The sequence below is a fragment of the Schistocerca nitens genome, chromosome 4 (genome assembly GCF_023898315.1).
Source record: "Schistocerca nitens isolate TAMUIC-IGC-003100 chromosome 4, iqSchNite1.1, whole genome shotgun sequence".
NCBI lineage: Eukaryota > Metazoa > Arthropoda > Insecta > Orthoptera > Acrididae > Schistocerca > Schistocerca nitens.
This window is the reverse complement of record NC_064617.1, coordinates 686,139,217-686,160,849: the sequence shown is the minus strand read 5'-3', so window position 1 is coordinate 686,160,849 and position 21,633 is coordinate 686,139,217. Positions and strand designations below refer to the sequence as shown.

Genomic DNA, 21,633 nt, shown 5'->3' with positions numbered 1-21,633 from the left:
GAAATATCACAGAGCAACAGGCCTAAAAAGGTAGCTCCATCTTATTGAAGCAACATGTCAGGACTATGGTGAAAATGTGGAGATGAGAGAAGATGCATGAAGGAACCCAATTAACAAAATTGTGCAATATTGTGCAGCAATCAGTCAAAGTGCATAATCACAAAAATGTGACCTTTAAGTTGGTATGGATAACAGCAGTCGTGTCACTATGTACTTTCCACACTTTATATCTGAATGTACCATAGAGAAATTATATTACTCAGTCTATTTATTGCTTCCATGATTTATCCCACATTTTGTGGTCCCTAAATGATAAACAAAACCGAAAATTACATCACTGATTGTCATTTTAAAACTTTTTTTTTTTAAAAAGTAAAAAGATATATATGACTAAATCTGTGAGCTATTGATGTGAAGTAAAAACATCCATACCAGACAAGATGGAGTCAGCACACACACACACACACACACACACACACACACACACACACAAATTTGGCACTCTACTCCTGGATAGGTTAAACATTGAACATTCAGCTACAAGGACCACTGATGAGATATTTGCTCTTTAGTTACTATGCTCCATAAATGAAGATAATGGAAGACGGGAAGTCTTCTACAGGTCTGTGACTGTGGAGTGCTTATACAAAAATTGTATGCCTTGATCTCACATTTTATCTCCAAATGAGTAACACATTTCAGGAGAATGCCATCATCAGATTGATTTTACGACAAAAAAGGACTAAACACAGGATACATGCTATTTCATGTGTTGCTAGAAAGATGTGCTCACTAATTGATGAAAGAAAAATATGGATGATTTTGCTACCACCAGTATGTCCTTATATGCAGCATGATCATGTACTATTTGGTGTAATACAATGTATTGCTTCTGTGGAATCTTACCCCACGGTAAGGTAATAGTAACAGCTAGAAATGACACAGGGCTGATTACAACACTCTCTATTTGCCATATGGCATTAATACAAAAGCTTGTCAAAATGCTTGGCAGCCATGGAGTGAACTGAGCCCACTTTCTGAACAGAAAACCTCTCTAATGTCATGGCATATAGGTGGTACCCTTAGAGGTGGGGTGGGGGCAATGGAGGTAGCCATAAAAAGAATGACTGTAGATGTCCGATGCTGGGCCAGGGCTAGTGTGAACCCTCAGTGAAAAGGGAGCATCAGGATCCACTAGAGTAGAGTTGTCCTGATGTGGTGTCCTAGGGGCTGTTACACAGAGGAAACCCTTAGATGATAGGTGTCATGAAATGGTGTCCAGGTCCAGGTGATTAGGTAGGTTGTAATTGTAAATGTATGAGAATTGATGGGTAATGAATCCTGTTTTGGTTTGTCGCATGGCATGCCCCCCCCCCCCCCCCCCCCTGATCACCACCCATTTGTCAAATAGTTTGACATGTATAACTGAGAGAAACTCTTAGTCACTGAGATATACTTCAAAGGCATCATCCATGGTATCTGGCTCTGTAGCTGTGGGCAAGACTGTGCGGGTCAGAGCAAATGATACATCATCGTTCGAAGTGTTGTTCCGTACGGTCCACACTGGCTTGAGCCAATTTATTGAGACTGTCTTAGGCTTGCCATCAGGCAAGATGTCAATTTTGTGAACTTTGTAATTGAGAAACTTGTATGGTGGCTAGAGTACCAGCCGAACAGTATCATCATGAAGTATGCTGAAATCACTGTCAATTAGTGCCTAGTGGATGAAGGTCCACAAAGTGTTATGCAGCTGTGGAGGGGACACCTGAAGGTGTGCTATTTGCTGTTTGATGTCAATCATGCCTGATGCACAAAGTCTGTCAGTTGAACAAGTGCTTTACTGCATAGGACCTCCACCTAGGAGACACCATGGTCATCCTTGTGCCTTGCACACAGAGAAAACTCCCAACAGTACCCCAAAAATGGCCTTGGTCCATTGATCCAAAAGGCACTTAAGGGTAGCTTTCAAAGTATACGCCAGCATTTGATGAGGCCATTGCTTTTCAGGTGCTATGCATAGGTACGGTACTGACAAAAACTGCAGTGGTTGTATAGTTTGTTGAATAATGCTGATTCAAACTGCTGACCTCAATCAGTGATTATAAAGGCAGGGCAACCAAAATTGAAGATTGGCAAAAACCCTGGCCTTTCTCCATCCACAGCATGTCACAGTTGATGACTGGGAGTATGTATGGCAGGAATGGCACTTGATGCTGAAGATAGACCAGGAGGTGAGATACTCATGTTAGAAGCCATGTGAATGACGAAACAGTGTTAAATAATGCAGTGAAAGATGTAAAGCCTGCTACTGTGTGGCGTGAAAGATGTTTTTTTGACATGACATGGAATAAGGCAACTTCAATTACCTTTGTGACCTGGTGTGCTTATTGCAAACCACCTGTCACTTTAGCATAGCCACACGGCAAGCAACAGTTACGCAAGGTGTCACCAAATTGCATGTGAAACCAGCAAATCCATCTTCTTATGGGCATGTCAGTGTGCAAGGTGAGGTTGCTAGTTATGGAGTTGTTTGTTGTGGTCACAAGAAGCTCACCATCCCATGTGGCAGAGTTTATGTCACATTCAGCAAGAGTCAGATGAGCTCAGTCTGGCTCAGCTGTAATGAGGCAGAAGGCAAGACAAGAATGCCATAAGCTATGTTTGGAGGATTATTTATACATTGTCAGTGTTGCAAAATAGTAAAGATTCTTTCTGCGTGTCAGTTTGAAATCCACTAATATGTACAACTAGCACCAAATCTGTGAAGGTGTCCTGTCCTGAAGCTGTTTTTCATAAAGAACTGTTGTAACTGTTGCTCTGGCATCCAGGAGGGGCATCAGAAAAGAGCAGATTTCATTGTGAAAGATTTATTATCAGATAGGGGCAAAAGAATAATGCCACTGATCACATCTGCATGTTCACTGAGGTGACTGAGTAATGTGACAAATTTGGCACTGTCACTTGATATATCATATGTAGTGAGGATGCTCTCAACAACTGTGAGCCAGACAGTGAGTTGATCTGGGCAAAATGACAGCAGTTTAGGTTAAGCACTATAATGGATGAGGGTGTCATCAGCGAATGGTCATGCCGACGACCAAGTCAAAATCCGGAATTGTACAGCAGATGAGTGCTCACCATCTGTAGTTCAGCCAGTCATAGGAGTCACAGGAATGTCTGAAAATTGTCCATAAGGCTGGGCCACATGTTGTGGTGTGAATGGTTTAAATGAGTTTGAATGTGGTGTGGCAGATGCATCAACAGTTCAATCAAAAATGTGTCTCTTCAAGCAGATGATGCACAGCATTTATCTGGCCTGATTTCAGAGTAGAGTCTGGAACAAAATCACCTAATAAAGTGTCTGTAGGATTACATTGTTCAGTATCATTTTCCACTTCTGTAGCACTGTACTGATGAAAGTCATGCTTGATTTTGATGAATATGGCTCCTTGTGGAGTCAACTGGAAAACACTGCACACTTACATATGTAAATTGCTGTCCTGCATTGAGAACTGCATTGTATGCCAATTCCATAATGGTTGCATTGTCAACATGTAGTATCCAAATCCAGAGATGTAGGAGCATGAAGATGATTCTTAAGCGGTTGTCATGGGTCACCAGTATGGAATCTTACTTGCGGATAAGATAAGGGTGATAGTAATTGTTGTGTCGATTCCCTAAGGTCTCGACACAATGAGTGGCTAGGTGCACGCGAAACTAACGCAGACGGGCGTAAATTCTGAAACAGGAGACTGGATGAAAACTATAAAGAAAAGAAGAGAGATTTTAATATACTTAACTTTAATGTAGTCTTGTTCTTGTTGAAATACATCTCTTGCATAGTAGTAAGCAATTAGCAATGATACACATGGCGCCTTGCTAGGTAGTAGCGATGGACTAGCTGAAGGCTATTTAATCTGTCTCTCGGCAAATGAGAGGAAGACGTGATACGTCTTGTCGCAAGCTATGTCGTCCGTACAACTGGGGCGAGGTCAAGTCCGTGTCTTGTGACCTGCCCTGTGGTGGCGCTACGTTTGCGAATACACAGTGGCGACACGCGGGTCCGACATGTACTACAGGACCGCGGCCGATTTAAGTTACCACCTAGCAAGTGTGGTGTCTAGCGGTGACACCACATTCCTCCCCCGCAAATCGGCGAACGGTCGTGAGATAAGGCTTCCGCCCGCCGTGGGGAGGACCCCATGTTGACGTATGCGATGAGGTGGGGAGCCGAACAACAGGCGAGGCTGTGCCACCCGCACCCGGCCATTCGGTCCGAGGGGAGCTAGGAAACGCCTGCAAACCTAGTCCAGGGTGCACGTCAACATGAGGTGTTTGCGCACGGAATGATATAAGAGGAGCCGCGGGGTCGACCTCCACGTGGTCGGAGCACCCGACGGGCGAAGACGACATCTGGTCCGGAGCGGGCAAGAGGTCCATGGCGGAGGACGGCTGGTCACGGGAAACAAGCGGCGGCGCGTGACCCAGGGAGGCGCGAGGCGGCTGCAGCGAAGCGTCCGCTGCTGGCGGCGCCGGCGGCGGCTGCGGCGGCGCGACGCCATGAGGCAAAATGGAAGGCATCGTCGGTAACACCTGGGGATGAGGCGAGCCAGTAGATGGGTCCCCAAGGCGCTGACCTGACGGCTCCGTCGCTGAAAGCAGACGGGGAGCGGCAGAACCCAGGCGACGACAGAGGCGCAGCTGATTGAGATGCCGACGCACCTCACCAGAGGCCCCCAAAACCAAATACATCGCGCGGCCGAGGCAGCGAAGAATGCGCCCTGCGAGCCAACGCTGTGAACCGCGATAGTTGCGATAATAGACAACGTCGCCAGGAGCAAAAGCAGGAGTCTGCCGCTGCACAGGAACCTGATGTGGCGGATGCAGCAAAGACATCAGAGTTCGATGAGGACGACCATGGAGCAATTCAGCCGGCGAGCGACCATCGCGGGGCTGAGAGCGATATGAGGACAAAAAGAGCAACAAAGCGTCCTCCCGAGAATGCGACTCTTTCAACTTCAACATCTGTGACTTGAAAGTCCGGACCAATCGTTCCGCGGCACCGTTTGACTGAGGCGAAAACGGCGCGGATGTCAGATGTTGAATACCATTGGCCTTGCAGAACGACTGAAATTCTGCGGACATGAATTGTGGGCCATTGTCGGAAACAATAGTCTGCGGAAAACCTTCAATGCAAAAGATAGCAGACAAGGCTTGGATGGTGGCAGAAGACGTCGTGGAAGACATCCGGACAACAAAAGGAAAATTACTGAAAGCATCGACCACAACCAACCATCGAGCATTCCAGAATGGACCAGCAAAATCGATGTGCAAGCGTTGCCAAGGGGAAGTGGCTTTCGGCCATGCAAAGAATTTCCGCGGCGGTGCGGATTGTTGTTCGGCACACGCCACACAAGAGGAGCACATATTCGTAATCGCAGCATCGATTCCGAACCAAGTACAGTGCTGACGAGCAAGCTGTTTCGTACTCACTATACCCCAATGTCCTTGGTGAAGAAGCTTTAAGACAGAGGACTGTAACGAACGTGGGACGACGACTCTGGATTGATCATTATCAGAACGCAACAACAACACACCACGTCGTACAAAAAGTCTCTCCTTGTGAGCAAAAAATCTGCGAACCAAAGGATCCTCGATCCGTGACTTTGACAAGGGCCATTGCGTAGCAACAAAACGCAAAACGGAAGCAAGGACAGGGTCAGCAGCTGTGGCAGTAGCTACACGACGAAAATCAATCGGAAACGATGCGACCACGTCATCGGCTTCCGAATCAATGAACATGCAAGCAAGTTCGGAAGAATCGAATGCTTTATCCTCAGCAACAGGCAAACGGGACAACGCATCAGCGTTGCCGTGCTTAGCAGTGGACCGATACAAGATATCGTAGCGGTACTGCGAGAGAAAAAGTGACCAGCGAATGAATTTCTGCGCTGTACGTGGAGGTACAGGCGTGTTCGGATGAAAAAGCGATGTCAAAGGCTTGCGGTCCGTGATGATGGTAAAGTGACGACCATACAAGAAGTCATGGAACTTGGTAACACCAAACACGAGAGCTAAAGCTTCTTTCTCTATTTGTGAATAATTTCTTTGCGCAGATGAGAGCAATTTTGACGCAAAGGCAATAGGGCGATCATGCGAACCATCTTTGTGCGCAAGCACAGCACCGATCCCGAAATCCGATGCATCGACCATCAACAAAAGGGGTTTTCGGGGATCGAATGGCGTAAGGCAAGTATTTGAAAGTAACGCCGATTTCAACTGGCGAAAGGCGCGTTCGCATTCCGTTGTCCAGACGAACGGAACACCTTTACGGCGTAAGCGATGAAGCGGAGCTGAAATAGAAGAAGCATTGCGCACAAACCGATGATAATAATTTACCTTACCCAGCACACTCTGTAGCTGTTTTAAGTTCTGCGGTGACGGCAAGTCCTGAATGGCACGAAGGTGCTCTGGACTCGGATGTATACCTTGGGCGTTAAGGACATGGCCCAGGTACGGTAAGTCCCGAGCAAAGAACACACATTTGTCCTTCCTCAAGCGAAGACCATTCTGACGCAAGACCTGAAAGAAGGTCCGGAGATTCTGCAAATGTTCTGCTTCTGTCTTTCCTGAGATTACAATATCGTCCAGATAGTTCGCAGCCGTAGGGACCGACGCACAAATAGTTTGTAAATATTGCTGAAATAAAGCAGGGGCGGATGCACACCCTAATGGCAGTCTTTTGAAGCGATACAAGCCAAGATGCGTGTTTACCACTAAGACGCGCTGGGATTCTTCGTCCACAGGTATTTGCAAGTACGCATCTGCTAGGTCCAATTTTGAAAAATATTTTCCCGGGCACAGTTTGTCAAAAAGATCTTCCGGGCGGGGCAAAGGAAAAGTAGCAGTCACAAGTTGTGGATTCACAGTTGCCTTGAAGTCCACGCAAAGTCTCAATTTTCCGGAAGGTTTTGGCAAAATGACTAAGGGTGAGGCCCAGAGAGAAGCCTGCACACGTTCAATGACACCTTGAGATTCTAAATCGTGCAATGTTCGTGCGACCTCATCACGCAATGCGTGGGGAACATTGCGCGCTCTGAAAAATTTCGGGTGCGCGTTGTCTTTCAGTTCCAAATGCGCTTCATAGTTCTTAGCGCAACCAAGGCCCGGTGCAAAAATGTCTGCAAATTCTTCACAAAGACTAGAAACACTGGCGGAAGGCACAGTCTGATTCACTGAAAGGACCTGATTTACAATAGACATATTAAACAATTGAAACAAATCTAATCCAAACAAGTTCACTGCACTAGAGGAACGAAGAACATAACATGACACAAGTTTTGTCTGTCCCTTGTATGTGGCAAGAAGGCTGCACTGTCCTAACACAGGTATATGCTGTCCTGAGTAACTAGTTAACGTAACATTTGCGGCACGCAATGGCGGGGCGCCCAGTTGTTTGTACGTGTCGTGATTGAGCAATGAAACAGCAGCTCCGGTATCGAGCTGGAATGGGATCACTTTTCCTGCAAAGACTAAGTCCACAAAAAGTTTATTGTCTTGTTGACGACAAGAGCGACTGTCTCGTGCAATTTGAACTGAGACAGGTACAGAAGCACTTGCGACTTTACGGGATTTCCGGCGACGTCGACGCACACTTTGGGTGGGACGAACACAGTCACTGTTAGCTAAAGTGTCACTGGACGGGTGGGAATGAACTACATGAATGTCCATGGGCGAAGGTCCACGAGCCTGATTGTCCTGGGTTCGATTCCGGCGCGAAGCAAAGGGCCTGGAATTTGTGTGATTGTCTGATCTGAACTTTTTCTGGCAAACACTTTGTACATGTCCTTTCTTGTGACAGTAAAAGCAAATAGCTTGGCGTGACGGGCAATTGTCACGCGAATGTCTAGTGGCACACCGCGGGCAAGATTTCACTGCATTTGCTTGCTTACGCGGCGCACGTGGTTGCAAGCGAGGCGGCCGCTGCGAAGTCGGGCGCGAGGGCCGCTTAGCGTCCCGTGCAGCGGGCCCGGCGGGCCGATTAATGTGACACACTGCTGGCGAAGTTTCAAATGATGCCTGAGCAAAGTCAAGTGTGTCTTGCCTGTCCAATATGTCTATCACTTGTTGCAGGGAGGGATTAACTAGCTTCAAAATCTGTTCCCTTATGCGAACATCAGAAACGTTCTGTGCAATTGCATCACGCACCATAGTATCTGAATATGGGAGGCCACATTCACAGGCAAACGCGCAGTCTCTAGTAAGTCCTTGCAAAGTTGCTACCCACTCCCTATTAGTCTGACCGGCCGTACGTTTTGTACGAAAAAACGTATACCGTTTGGCAACTACATTTACTGTTTCTTTGAAATAGGCATCCAAAGCAGACAAAATTTCTTCGTAGGACAGAGTTGCGACGTCGCGTCGGGGAAACAATTTCACTATCACCCGGTAGGTAGACACACCGACACAAGAAAGCAAAAACGGCTGCCGCTCTTTACCTTGAATTCCATAAGCAGTGAGGTGGAAGTTGAACTGATCGGCCCACTCAGTCCAGCTTTCGGTTGTGGCCTCGAAGGGCCTAAATGGCGGTGCGACAGCGTTGTGTGGCTGCGGTAGCGAAGAAGCGGCTGCCGCCGCATCGGTTTGCAGCGCACGTTGACCCTGGACGAGCTGTCCAAGGGCTTCCAATAACGCCTGCGTCTGCTGATTCTGCAAGCGAAAAAATTCGGACAGTACATCTGGAGATTGCGGCGAAGCCATGACACAAGCAAATTAGAGCAAGTATAACACAAAGACTGCAACGTGGGCGCGGCACCACTCCTCGGCGCCAAAATATTGTTGTGTCGATTCCCTAAGGTCTCGACACAATGAGTGGCTAGGTGCACGCGAAACTAACGCAGACGGGCGTAAATTCTGAAACAGGAGACTGGATGAAAACTATAAAGAAAAGAAGAGAGATTTTAATATACTTAACTTTAATGTAGTCTTGTTCTTGTTGAAATACATCTCTTGCATAGTAGTAAGCAATTAGCAATGATACACATGGCGCCTTGCTAGGTAGTAGCGATGGACTAGCTGAAGGCTATTTAATCTGTCTCTCGGCAAATGAGAGGAAGACGTGATACGTCTTGTCGCAAGCTATGTCGTCCGTACAACTGGGGCGAGGTCAAGTCCGTGTCTTGTGACCTGCCCTGTGGTGGCGCTACGTTTGCGAATACACAGTGGCGACACGCGGGTCCGACATGTACTACAGGACCGCGGCCGATTTAAGTTACCACCTAGCAAGTGTGGTGTCTAGCGGTGACACCACAGTAATGACACAGTGCTGGTTAGAACACTAATTATTGACTATATGGCATGAATACTAAAGCATGCCACACTTCTTGGCAGCCATAGAGTAAACTGAGTCTACCTTGCAAAGAAATGGTTGGTGAGGACACAGTCGATGGTCAGAGAGGTTTGTCTGTCAAGGTATCCTCATAATTTTTTTTAAGTTTTTTGTGTGTATCTTTCATATCAACATACTGTATTTTTCTTTCATCAATTAGTGAGAGAACATCTGCCTTCTAGTAATAAGTGTATGCTGTGTTCATTTCTTTTATGTCTAACAACAGATCTGATGATGGCAGTCTGCTGAAGCACATTATCCATTTGAAGAAATAAAGTGCAATCTAGATGGACTATTTTTGTATAACTACAAATGAAGGTAATATCAATGTGTTCTTTTCAGAGAAAAGATGATTATCTTCTTGGAATAAGTCTAGAATACTAACAGGGCAAATCTCATGTTATTTCTGGAGTAATATTTCCTCTTTAAAATTTTTGCAATGTAGAAGGAAAAATCTGACATGCTCTTTTTCGTTTGTGTCATGTCTTTACAGGATTTTAACTTTGTCTGTGACTGTCAATGGGCAATTTTTATGATGTGAAGGGTACATTGTATACAATGTGCTAGATGTGAGGAACTCTCAACAAAACAAATTAGCCTTGTAACTTAAAAAAAAAGATGAATTCTTAATTTTTTGAGCAGTATGAGTAATATGAGCACTATGAGTAATTTAAATGAGAAAATAAACAAACCTGATAGACTGATGTGATTCCAAGGTTAAAGTAGACAGGAACAAACACAAAACAAACTATTGGGTATGCAGCTATTATACCATACAGTGTTTCCCACATAGCACTTCCCCTGTAATAAAGCTCAGATGGATAACCTGAAAAGCATAGATAAAAGTCAAACAAAAAATTCATATAAAATATACCATAAGGTGGCAACCATATAGGTTGAACACCAAGTAAGCCATCAGAAAATAAAGTCAACTCATATTCCTCATATCCGAGTGTTATCCTAGTTGTGAGAACTGGTGTGATAAAACCTAAGCAAATAATTTAATTTTAAGAATCACATTTTCAAATTTTTGAGGCCACTGAATCTGTGAAATAATCAAGTAAGAAACTGTACAAAACGAGATATTCTCAACTGAAATTGAATATCCAAGACCAAGTGTGTGTGTGTGTGTGTGTGTGTGTGTGTGTGTGTGTTTTTTTATTTTATTTTATTTTATGTTCATGAACTACTAGTTCCAATTCTTATCTGGCTCTATAGTATAAAATGTGCATTGACTTAATAATTAATGACTATTTATTTGTTTATTCAGTAGTGCTTGAACTTGAGGCAGTTGGCTGGAGTATGTGAAGGGGAAGGAATATTCTTTACCGAAATTTTCCTGGGAAGATGTGCTGACAACAGCATTATACCAACATGTATGTTTCTCATGAAAAGAACTTTCACTCAGCTGTGAAACAAGATCTGAAAGTATCATTCTGGAAAGGTACAAACTGTGAGTAGGCAACATATTACTGTCTGAGCTAAGTGAACTACTTCACAACTTAAATCTAAACTGAGCTCCCCATCCAAGCTGTGAAGACCCATCATGCAAACGTTGTACAGAGGTGCATGTGGTCAGCACACCACTCTCTCAGCTGTTTTTCAGACTTACCAGACCATTGAGCAGCTACTATTTGATCAAATAATCCCTGAATGGTTGAGTGTACCCTGTACCAATCCTCCAACCAAGGAAAAATTCTTGTAAATACTGAGAATCAAACCCAGGTCTTCTGCATGGCAGCCATCTACACTGATCTCTCAGCCACAGAGGCTGACCAAACTTCAGTCTGCCAGAGTGAAATTCCCACGTTTCAGTATGATCACTACTGAAATGAATGGGGCTTGTTGTCTACAGAATAAATGTAATGTGGTTTGAAACCGAATCCAGCACCAAGTTTCAATTTATTAGGAAGGTTCATGGAATATTGTCAATTGTCTTCTTTTTGTATGTATATAATGGAAATAACACTTTTTTAAAGCACCACTGAAGTCATTTATGTTATAAACGACTTGGGAACAGTTTCTCCCCAACTGAATATCAGTGAGCGTGTGTTGGCTTAGATTTAAGGGGAGTAGTGAATCAAAGAATGAGCTTCATGAGACTAAAAATGTAACTGTGCTGTGAAATGAAAACAAAACAATAGCTAAAATAAAGGCAGTCTGTATGAAAGTGCACGTCTTTATTCCATGAAACAAAAATCTGCTGTTGTGGTTTGGTAACAATACTGTGCTGCTCCACCATGCACATTAGAACATGCTTGGATGCTCCTCAGCATCATGTCACAGGGTCATTGAAATATCACTGCTCAAACCTGCCCCAATCTTCAGCAGAGGCCCTCATGAGATTAACCAACATGTGAGAGGTTTCCTATAATAATGTCACTACAAGTTTCAGCTGGCTCCAAGTGCCCTAATTTGAGTTAATGTCAGCAGATAAGACAGGCCATTCCATTCATTTGATCCCATCTTCCTGGAGAAAGTCATTCACGAGAAGCATGCAGAGCACTTGTCCATTATCAGTTTGGAAAATGATCATTGAAATGTTATTGCTTAGTCCTCACATTATCTTTGGTATTGATGAGAGTTACTTGACATCCATACATGCTACTGGCCTAAAACATGATGGACGTTTCTTGTATCTTTTTACAAACACAGGAACAGCCTGAGGTTCTTTGATAGGTTCCATTGAATTAAAAAGCATCCATGGTCACAAAGTTCAGATGTTTGTTTTGTTGCTATAAAGATGAAAAGCTACTTACCTAGAAAGGCTTTTACTCCGAGCATGCCTCTAGCAATTGACAGCATCATAGCGAACATAGAAACGCTACTGCCTGCAGCAAACACATAGGCAGCTTTAGTGCGTTCCTTGCCTTCCATGAGGTTCCTGTACAATGGCACAGACACGGAGACCAAGATGAACACAACGAACACCACATAATCCACCAACATGTCAGCCATGGTGGCCAGAGAAACCTGCAACAAGAGAAATTATAACAATAAAAATTCTAGTGGTTCATATCATTTACTCCTGTACAAAGGTAAATTAAGTCTTTTCTGCTGTGTAGTGCCAGAGCCTTAATGCATAAATGAAAAAAAAACAACAACCAATAATTGATCAACATTAGTTCTTGTTTCACAAAAAAGAATATCACAGATTAGCATTCCACTGAAGATGAGATCATTAGTGCTGCATTGGTACAGCTTATGTGAAGTGTCACATTTATTTGTTTATGGACTTATTCCTGTATGATATGATGTATGTATGCAGATCTGCATATCTAAGTCTCTAAAATGTTGCAAACTATCTTTGCAGTCTGATAATTCTATCATTTCAGTGTTTTGTACAATATTCCATGTTTACTTCCTATGAAGATTCCAGTAAACTTTTTGACATTGTGTTTCTTTCTTGTCGTTTACCCAAACTGTGCTGGAAAATGGTCTCTGACTGAAACCAGTCTCTTATTAAAGAATACTTTCAACAGGAGCTTGTAGTGGAACATAATGTCAATTCTAAAACTTACCACAGCTGTGTAACACAATTGACAGAAAACATTTTGTTTCTTTTCTTATTCTCATGCCCCTGTGTGAGACATATGAGACTCGCAACAGAATTGTCACACACCCTTCCTCTTATATTCTTATATTGGTTCCGCGAATTCATCTGAAAGAGTTTCCCAAGATCAACGTTGATCTCCTTTCAAAGATTTCCATTTAAGTTCCCTTTACATCTATGTTACACTTTTATGTGAGCTATACCGCCTATTGTGATCCTATCTGTGCATCTCTGAATTTTTTTGATGCCTACTTGGGAAGGACTCCAAATCCCAGTGCAGTATTATTAGGTTCACTAGGGTCTTAAATGCTATTTTCTTTACAGATCCAGTATGCTGTAACAGGATCGTTCTAACATATCTAAGTCTTCTATTCACCTACTTTCTTCAGTTTTTACATGTTTTCCCTTTTTCTATCAGTTCTTAGTCATCATCATCATCTTGGACAGTTTCCAGCCACTGGCTGGGTCTGTCGGGAACACAAGCCTCTCCATCGTGTTCTGTCTTTCCACCGTTCCCCCTCTTCCACCTTCGTCCAGTTCTCCCCTCTTCTCGTCACACATTCCTTCACTCCCTTCACCCATCTATCTCTTGGTCTTCCTCTGGGCCTCTTCCCCTCCAGTTGCAGATCAAACATCCTCTTTGGAATTCTTCCCTCATCCATTCTCTTCATGTGTCCATACCACTGCAGTCTTGATTTTTCTATCCTGTCCTGTACTGGTTCCTCCTTTAGTCTTTCCCTCACATACACATTTCGCAATCTGTCTCGTCTTGTTACACTCAACCTGCTCCTCTGGAACTTCATTTCACTAGCCTGTATTCTACTTTTGTCGCTTTTGTGCATTACCCATGTCTCACTTCCGTATGTCAATATGGGGACAAAGTAGGTTTGGTATATAATTCCCTTGGATTTCTGTGGCACCTCCTTGCTCCAAATAAGCCCCCTAATGCATTTGTAGAACTGCCCTGCTTTTCTGCATCTTTCATTTATTTCCATTGCGTTTCCCCCCTTACTTTCAATCATGCTTCCCAGGTACTTGAAGTTCTCTACCACTTGTAGTTTTTCCCCTCCACAAGTTATATCCACATTTGGCCTATTCTTCTTCCTTGTTGTGACAATTATTTCACTTTTCTTTGCAAAGAAATGCATTCCATATTGTGCTGCCGTTGCCTCCCATACATCTAACTGCTCTTGCACCTCCTTCTCGCAATTTCCCCATAACATCAGGTCATCGGCAAAAAGCACTGCTTTCATTTTATGATCTCCAATTGCATCTGATACTTGCTGTAGGATTTCATCCATAACAATAATAAACAATAAAGGCGAAAGTGCACTTCCCTGTCGCAGCCCATTTTCCAGCTTGAACCATGCAGTACGTTCCCTCCCCACTTTCACACAACTCTCACTTCCCTCATACATTTTTCTGACTTCTCGTGTTATCTCTTCATCTATCCCTTTTGCGTTCAGCACATCCCAGAGCTTGTCCCTACAGATACTGTCATACGCCTTCTCAATATCTAAAAAGGCCATGATTAAGTCCTTCCCGTACTCATAGTGCCTTTCCTGCAGTTGCCTTACCGCAAATATGAGGTCCGTTGTTGATCTTCCCGGTCTGAAACTGTACTGCTCCTCTTGCAGTCTACTTTCAATACTGCTTCTTATTCTCTTTTCCAGGATCTTTTCATAGATTTTTCCACAGTGGCATAGCAGGGTGATTCCTCTGTAGTTCTCACATCTCCTTTTATCCCCTTTCTTGAAGATCGGGACTATAATTCCTTTCTTCCAATCCTCAGGAATTCTGTTCTCCTTCCACACCACCCTCAGCACTCTGTATAGCCACTGGGTTCCTACTTCTCCTGCTGCTCGTATCATATCCACTGTTACTTCGTCCCAACCTGGTGCCTTGCCCCCTTTCATCCTCTTTATGGCTTCTTCCACTTCATTCCAAGTTAGATCATCAATTTCCCCACTATTATAATCGTCTGCTGCCTTAGGCTCTCCATCGCTGTTAGTTACTCGCTTGGCGGCATTCAACAGATCTTCAAAGTACTCCTTCCAAATCTTTTTGAGCTCATGCATTTCCTCCACAACTCTTCCATTATTATCCATGATCCTCAGGCACTCGCTTCTGTCGTTCCTCTTATTTCTTACCATGGTGTAAAGTACTTTTTTGTTCCCTTCACTGTCCTCTTCTAACATTCTTGTCCATTTTTCCATCCACTTCTTCTTCTCTGCCCTTACTATGGTCTGTGCCGCTTTCTTGCTTTCCTTATGTTTTACCCTAGCTTCCTCTGTTCGGGTCTGGAACCATTCTCTGAAGGCTTTGTTCTTTCGAAGTACTGCCTCTTTACATGTGTTGTTCCACCATGGGGTTTCCTTACTTCTCCTCTTTGTGCTAGTTATTCCGCACACAGTCTCAGCTGCCTCAACTAGAGCCCTCTTAAAATCTCCCCATTCTTCTTCCACTGTTCTCTGATCTTCCTTTGGCAGCTTCTTCCTGATCAGTGTCTGGTACTGGGTCCTCCATTCATCCTCTTTCAGCATCCATGTCTTCAACCTTTTCTCCTGTATATCTGTTGCCCTCCTATCTTTTTCCTCTCTCAGGGTGGCTACCAACAGCCGATGGTCACTGTCTAAGGCCTCAGATGGAATGACCTTAACATCTGTGAGGCTGCTCATCATCTGCCTATCCACTAGTACATAGACTACTACTGAAGTTTGGGACCAGTCTCCACTGTAACAAGTTATTTTGTGGCTACTTCTCTTCTTGTACCAGGAATTTGCGATCGTCAGCCCATTCCTCTTGCAGAATTCCAGCAACAATTTTCCTTCTCTATTTCGGTTCCCCCAGCCCTCTGGTCCCATTATCTCCTCGAATCCTTTCCTGTCTGTGCCAACATGTGCATTGAGGTCCCCTATTATAATCTGATTACCTCCATTTAGCTGCTTTTGCATGTCATCTTCAAATTCCTCCTTCTCCTTTTTTGTACACCCCACCTGTGGGGCATATGCTAGGATGATTTCAATGCTTTTTCCTTTCACTCGTACTCTGGCATTTATCATTCGATCATTGATACCTTCCACCTCCTCCTGCAGACCCTCTCTGACCACTATTGCCACTCCATTTCTTCCCCTCTCATTCCCTATCCAGTACAGTTTACATCCTTTACTTAGTGGTTTTTCACCAACTCCTCTCCACCTAGTCTCAGCAAGTCCCAAGACGTCCAATTTCCTCCTTTCCATCATTTCTACAATTTCTTCTAACTTCCCAGTTAGAGTCCTTACGTTTAAGGTGCCCAGTCGTAAACCATCTCGTAATCCTTTTCCATTGCTTGGTCGGTTTCCTTTAAATCCGTTCCGTGATCCGAGGCATGTTCCCTTTTTAAAAGCAGTTGATTTATCCGCTACTGGCTTGCTAGGCGTATCGCAGCTTCACCAGATCCCCGTTAGCCGTCACGTTTCAGGGTTCCCATAGGGCCTTCCCAGCTACCGTAGCGGTCCTGGGGCACACGAAGTCCCCGCTGTACATCGCCCCTATAGGCAGTCCCCTACTTTGTGCCGTTGCCCATCTCCCACGACTTGGACGAGGGGTTGGACTTTCTTAGTATTATCCCTAAATTTATAAATAATGTGACATGCTGCAGTTGTTCACCACTAATCTTGCAGTACTGTTAGGTTCTCTCCCTTTACTGTGGGCATCATTTTGTACTCATTCAAAGTTACTGGTAGCGGTTGTTCATTGAAGAAAGTAGAAATTTTGTGCTGTTCTTTCTGTAGCCCCTTCAGTCATCCAACACAACAGCATCATCAGTGAACCAGCTGATAGTGCTGCTGACCCTATCTAATAAATCATTTATGTTTATTGAAATATGTGTCTGTTGAACATTTTCCGTCCATTCTGGGTTGTGTTAGTCAAAAGTATCATAAAGCTAACCAAATATTTGTGAAGAGACTCCAGGTGACTGTATGATGGATTTTAGTTAATAGTGTGGTAGTGTGCAATGGCTTTCAGGCAAGTTGTTGAAACAATTATACATATCTTGTGAAATAGAAGACAAGGAAAATTCAAAATAACTTTGTAGACAATGGGTATGATGTGGTAAATAGAATACAGAGAAAATAATTGTGTTACTAGGCAACAAAATCACAAATTTGAGCCTCTTATCTTTCATTCATATGCACTCCAAATGCAAGCTAATGTCATTTTGAGATTAGTATGCAAAACAGAGTCTAGAAATACATATTACACTATCAATGTGCGTCTTTCAGGAATATTACCCAAATAATTTGTAAATAAACAGTTTGCAAAAACTTCGGACATGAACAACCAGCCGTACTGAACCTCATTTCTTTGTTGTTGTATGTCTACAAAACTGCAGGCTCAAAGACCGTGAGAAAAGAGTATCACCTGACAACAGCACTCAAACAAACCTCTTCAAGAGCCATTATTGTTGTGGGAGGGACCTCTCATTGCAGTTTGACTAAATTATCAGTGATAGTACAAGAGATGAGACAGACCTCTATCGAAGGAACTTTCACATCCTTATGATGATGTGAGACAGTGTTTTGCAGATTCGTGGTGAAATATTAGCAAACTACACAAAGCTTTGCTTCTAGAGGGAACATTTTCAGATTTTGTCGTTCTTCCCTGTTTACCAGCTGAGAACAACAGACATATGCGGCCCTAAGCACAATGTAATGTGCCTGATAACTATATTTCTCATGACTGTTGAATCAGAAGGTGATCCCCTTGTGAATAGGGTTTCATCCGGCCGAAGTGGCCGTGCGGTTAAAGGCGCTGCAGTCTGGAACCGCAAGACCGCTACGGTCGCAGGTTCGAATCCTGCCTCGGGCATGGATGTTTGTGATGTCCTTAGGTTAGTTAGGTTTAACTAGTTCTAAGTTCTAGGGGACTAATGACCTCAGCAGTTGAGTCCCATAGTGCTCAGAGCCATTTGAACCAATAGGGTTTCAAACCGCCTTCCTGAAGCTCATTTGTCGCCACCCTTCACAACGTTGTCTCACAGGGTGTTGAGCAGGCCCAGGTGGCGAGCAGTTCACTGAAATGAACACCATACCTCCCTGACTTCACAATTCGATATCTTTTGAATTTTCTTAATTCAACAGTGCCAGTGGATTCTTACTCCATGATACCAAGTTCATACCACTGTTGCTGTATCGAGTATTTCTTCATTGTGCAGCGGTAATTACAAAGAACTGGGACACCTCTGGTGGTTTCTCTCAACTACAAATCTTCACCATAACTTTTTTACTACATTTTTTGTTTCAGATTCCGAGAAGTCGTGTGAAACAAAGGTATATGGTCTCAGAATGAGCCTGCAAATAATTTACAGAGTGCAGATCTGAAAATTTATAGAAAAAGAACTAAAGAATAAAAGACGAAAACAATGACAAGAGAGTAAACGAAGTAGAAAGACATTACGGAGATGTATCCTCATCTACTAGGAGAAACTCCAGCAAGGGAGTGTGCCACAAGGTAACTTTCCAGCTTTGGTTTTTCACTATTTTTTCCATTCTGCTGTAAGCCTGTTGATAATGAAGCCCACTGAGTGGTGCACACTTCTGTACAATTCTCAAGGAAATGTTATCCAAGTGGGAATCATCCCTTTGTCTAGCACTCACTGAAGGAAAGTTGCAGTTTAAATTGAATGAGTCGGTATTGCCAACAACAAATCCCATGATGGAGTATATGCACAAGTCAAGTAGAGTTACGCTGTCGAGGATGTCAACAAAGACCGATCATTACACAGATGTTAATCTCTGCCGCCCCACACTGTACCCAGGGTTATTGTGCGGTTCGGCCCCCCCGGTGGACCCCCCAGTGAACGTCTCACACCAGACTAGTGTAACCCCTATGTTTGCGTGGTAGAATAATGATGGTGTACGCGTATGTGGAGAACCTGTTTGCGCAGCAATCGCCGACATAGTGTAACTGACGCGGAATAAGGGGAACCAGCCCGCATTCGCCGAGGCAGATGGAAAACCGCCTAAAAACCATCCGCAGACTGGCCGGTTCACCGGACCTCGACACAAATCCGCCGGGCGGATTTGTGCCGGGGACCAGGCGCTCCTTCAAGCCCGGAAAGCCGTGCGTTAGATCGCACGGCCAGCCGGGCGGGCAAACCCATGCATAAAAACGAGATTTTTCCAGGACTCATCCTTGGGTTCTATTGGTGATAGAAAAGTGGGGTCAAGTGTTTTGGATAGTTCTTGGGGTAAGGACCAATCTATATCCAACATAAGGATCGTCTTAATGTCACTATCATACAGTAACGGGTCAAAATATGATTGTTACACACTCCTCCTACTTACGCAAATGGAGCAAATCGGTTGGTTCTCTTTGCGTTTGTTATGATCTTTGGTGGGCCTCACGGAGCTTATGGAGGTACCATAAGTTCGTGGGCGGTTTCTTAGAAAATCCCAAAAAAGCGTTTTTTGCGGTATGTTCCTAAGATCCCGAGCTCGAACAGCCTTGAAAATTTCATTGATATCTTTGCCCGTTTCGGAGGTAAAGAGGTTCAAAGTGAACCCATCTGTATACATAAATCACGCACGTAAAATCCGGTGTGAGGCGAAAACAAAGTCACTTTATAGTGATGTAGCACGCAGAAATACGCTGTAAGGTGTCTTCATTATCATCAGAAGGGTTATGGGAAACACGTGTTGCAGTACTGAGGCACAAGAAAAGTTTTTAAGCACGTAAAATCTGATCTGAGTCGTAAAATTAGTTTTACATCATTTCATTTTCACATAAGTGGCTATCAAAATTTTACTGGTCCATAACATTCTTTTCATATGAGTGACGTGCCCTGCTGTGGCAGGAAAAAGAAGGGAACCAGTGGTAAAATGCTTCTACCCGAGCACAAAAAGGCGAATATGCTTCTGTTTATAAGACTGACTGAAAAGTGTGGTACCAGTTACTTCATCCTATCTTCCCCAGCACCTTCACAAATTCCCGACGATTTTGACAAACTGTTAATCGATAGTAATCGGAACGTATTGCGACGCCTGCGAGTAAATGTGATGAAAGAAACGGTCTGATATGTGATGAAACTGTTCGTGGTGTCTTTCATCACGATAACGCACCCGCACTTTCATCCCTGTTGTGCGTGACTATTGAACAAAAAACGAAATCACTGTGCTACCGCAGCCTCCGTACCCTCCAGATCTGGCCCATGCGGACTTTTTTGCATTTCTGAAGTTGTAAACCCCGTTGAAAGACGAAGATTTGCAACGATATACGAGACAAAAGAAAATGCGCAGACGGCGCTTCGTGCGATCAAGCAAGAGGCATACAAGATTGCTTCCTCAAGTGGAAACGGCGTTGGGAGAGTTGTATGTGGACAAAGTTCCGGACTTTTTTGAACAGGCCTCGTGTTTTCGTGCTGTGGGATACGTATTACAAAACAAATAGTTTTGGTACCGTACCTGAAAAGGAGATTTTAAGTCATTTATGAGCGTCGATTATCCGAACGTCGGTCAACCGAACGACCGCTTAACCGAACTGTGTACTCGCTCGCACCTGTCACTCTCCCACCCTACCGTCCATCATCCCCCTCACCCCCAAACCAAGTTTTCCTCAGTAGTCGCCGCACCGGGCCACCGCTATTGAGACTTTCAAACGATATTACAGGAAAGAATTGTTGCCTAAGTTATTGTTAGAAAGAGAAGAGGATGGAGAAGTCTCTTAACAAATCATAAGAATATTGACTTAAAAGACGCGTCCTACATGATCAGCGCAGCATGGAATAGTGTAAAGGAAGAGAATTTGAAGAAAGCCTGGAATAAAATTTTGGACACAGGAAAATTCACAAGGTATGATTGAAAATGACGAACAGAATGATATGTCCGAAATTCTCGGCATGCTAAAAGAAATAGATCGCCACGAATGTGATGAAGAAGACGTCCATGAATGGATAAATATCGATGATGCATATCCAGGACACCAAATCATGCAGGACAGCGAGATTGTAAATTTCGTCACTGATAAAGATGACGCCGCCGGCATCTCATCAATCAGTGCTCCAGAAAGTGAAGATGAAAGTATACCAACAGCTTCTGAGGCGTTCACTTGTTTAGATACTGCGTTGCGATGGTTTGAAGCCCAAGATGAAATCGACCAATTTCAGATATTTGTAATGAAAAAAGTACGTGACTTAGCTGCTCGTAAGCGTGTAGGCTTGCATAGACAGACCAAAATAAATGATTTTTTTAAACGTTAATTTTGTATACTGTGTGTATTCAAAAAATGGCTCTGAGCACTATGGGACTTAACATCTGTGGTCATCAGTCCCCTAGAACTTAGAACTACTTAAACCCAACTAACCTAAGGACATCACACACATCCATGCCCGAGGCAGGATTCGAACCTGCGACCGTAGTAGTCGCGCAGTTCCGGACTGAGCGCCTAGAACCACTAGACCACCGCGGCCGGCCTGTGTGTATTGTTCATGCAAAATGCGTATGTGATATGTATATATTTTTTGTTTAATAAACTGTGCCACATACTATATATTCCTACTGAGGTTGCCTTTGTATGTTACTTTGTAATCCTAAAAGAGATGCCTTTTTTTATGAATAAATTTACTGTACAGTACTTCTTTTTGGCAAATAAACATGTACAGTTCGATTATCCGAACAAACCAGTTTTCCGAACACCCATATCCCCCAAT

The 21,633-nt window shown here is 43.8% G+C and overlaps 1 protein-coding gene across 2 annotated transcripts in view; it reads right to left on the bottom strand.

The window, feature by feature from the left end:
• LOC126252873 (sodium-coupled monocarboxylate transporter 1) overlaps window positions 1-21,633 on the bottom strand; it is a 360,467-nt gene that overhangs the window by 53,550 nt on the left and 285,284 nt on the right. For both annotated transcript variants that reach the window (XM_049953830.1, XM_049953829.1), the window contains 2 exons: window positions 12,148-12,361; window positions 10,081-10,214 (listed from right to left, as the gene is read on the bottom strand). In XM_049953830.1, the coding sequence (XP_049809787.1) occupies window positions 10,081-10,214; window positions 12,148-12,346 (333 nt within the window). In that variant the 5' untranslated portion in view covers window positions 12,347-12,361. The remainder of the gene's footprint in view (window positions 1-10,080; window positions 10,215-12,147; window positions 12,362-21,633) is intronic.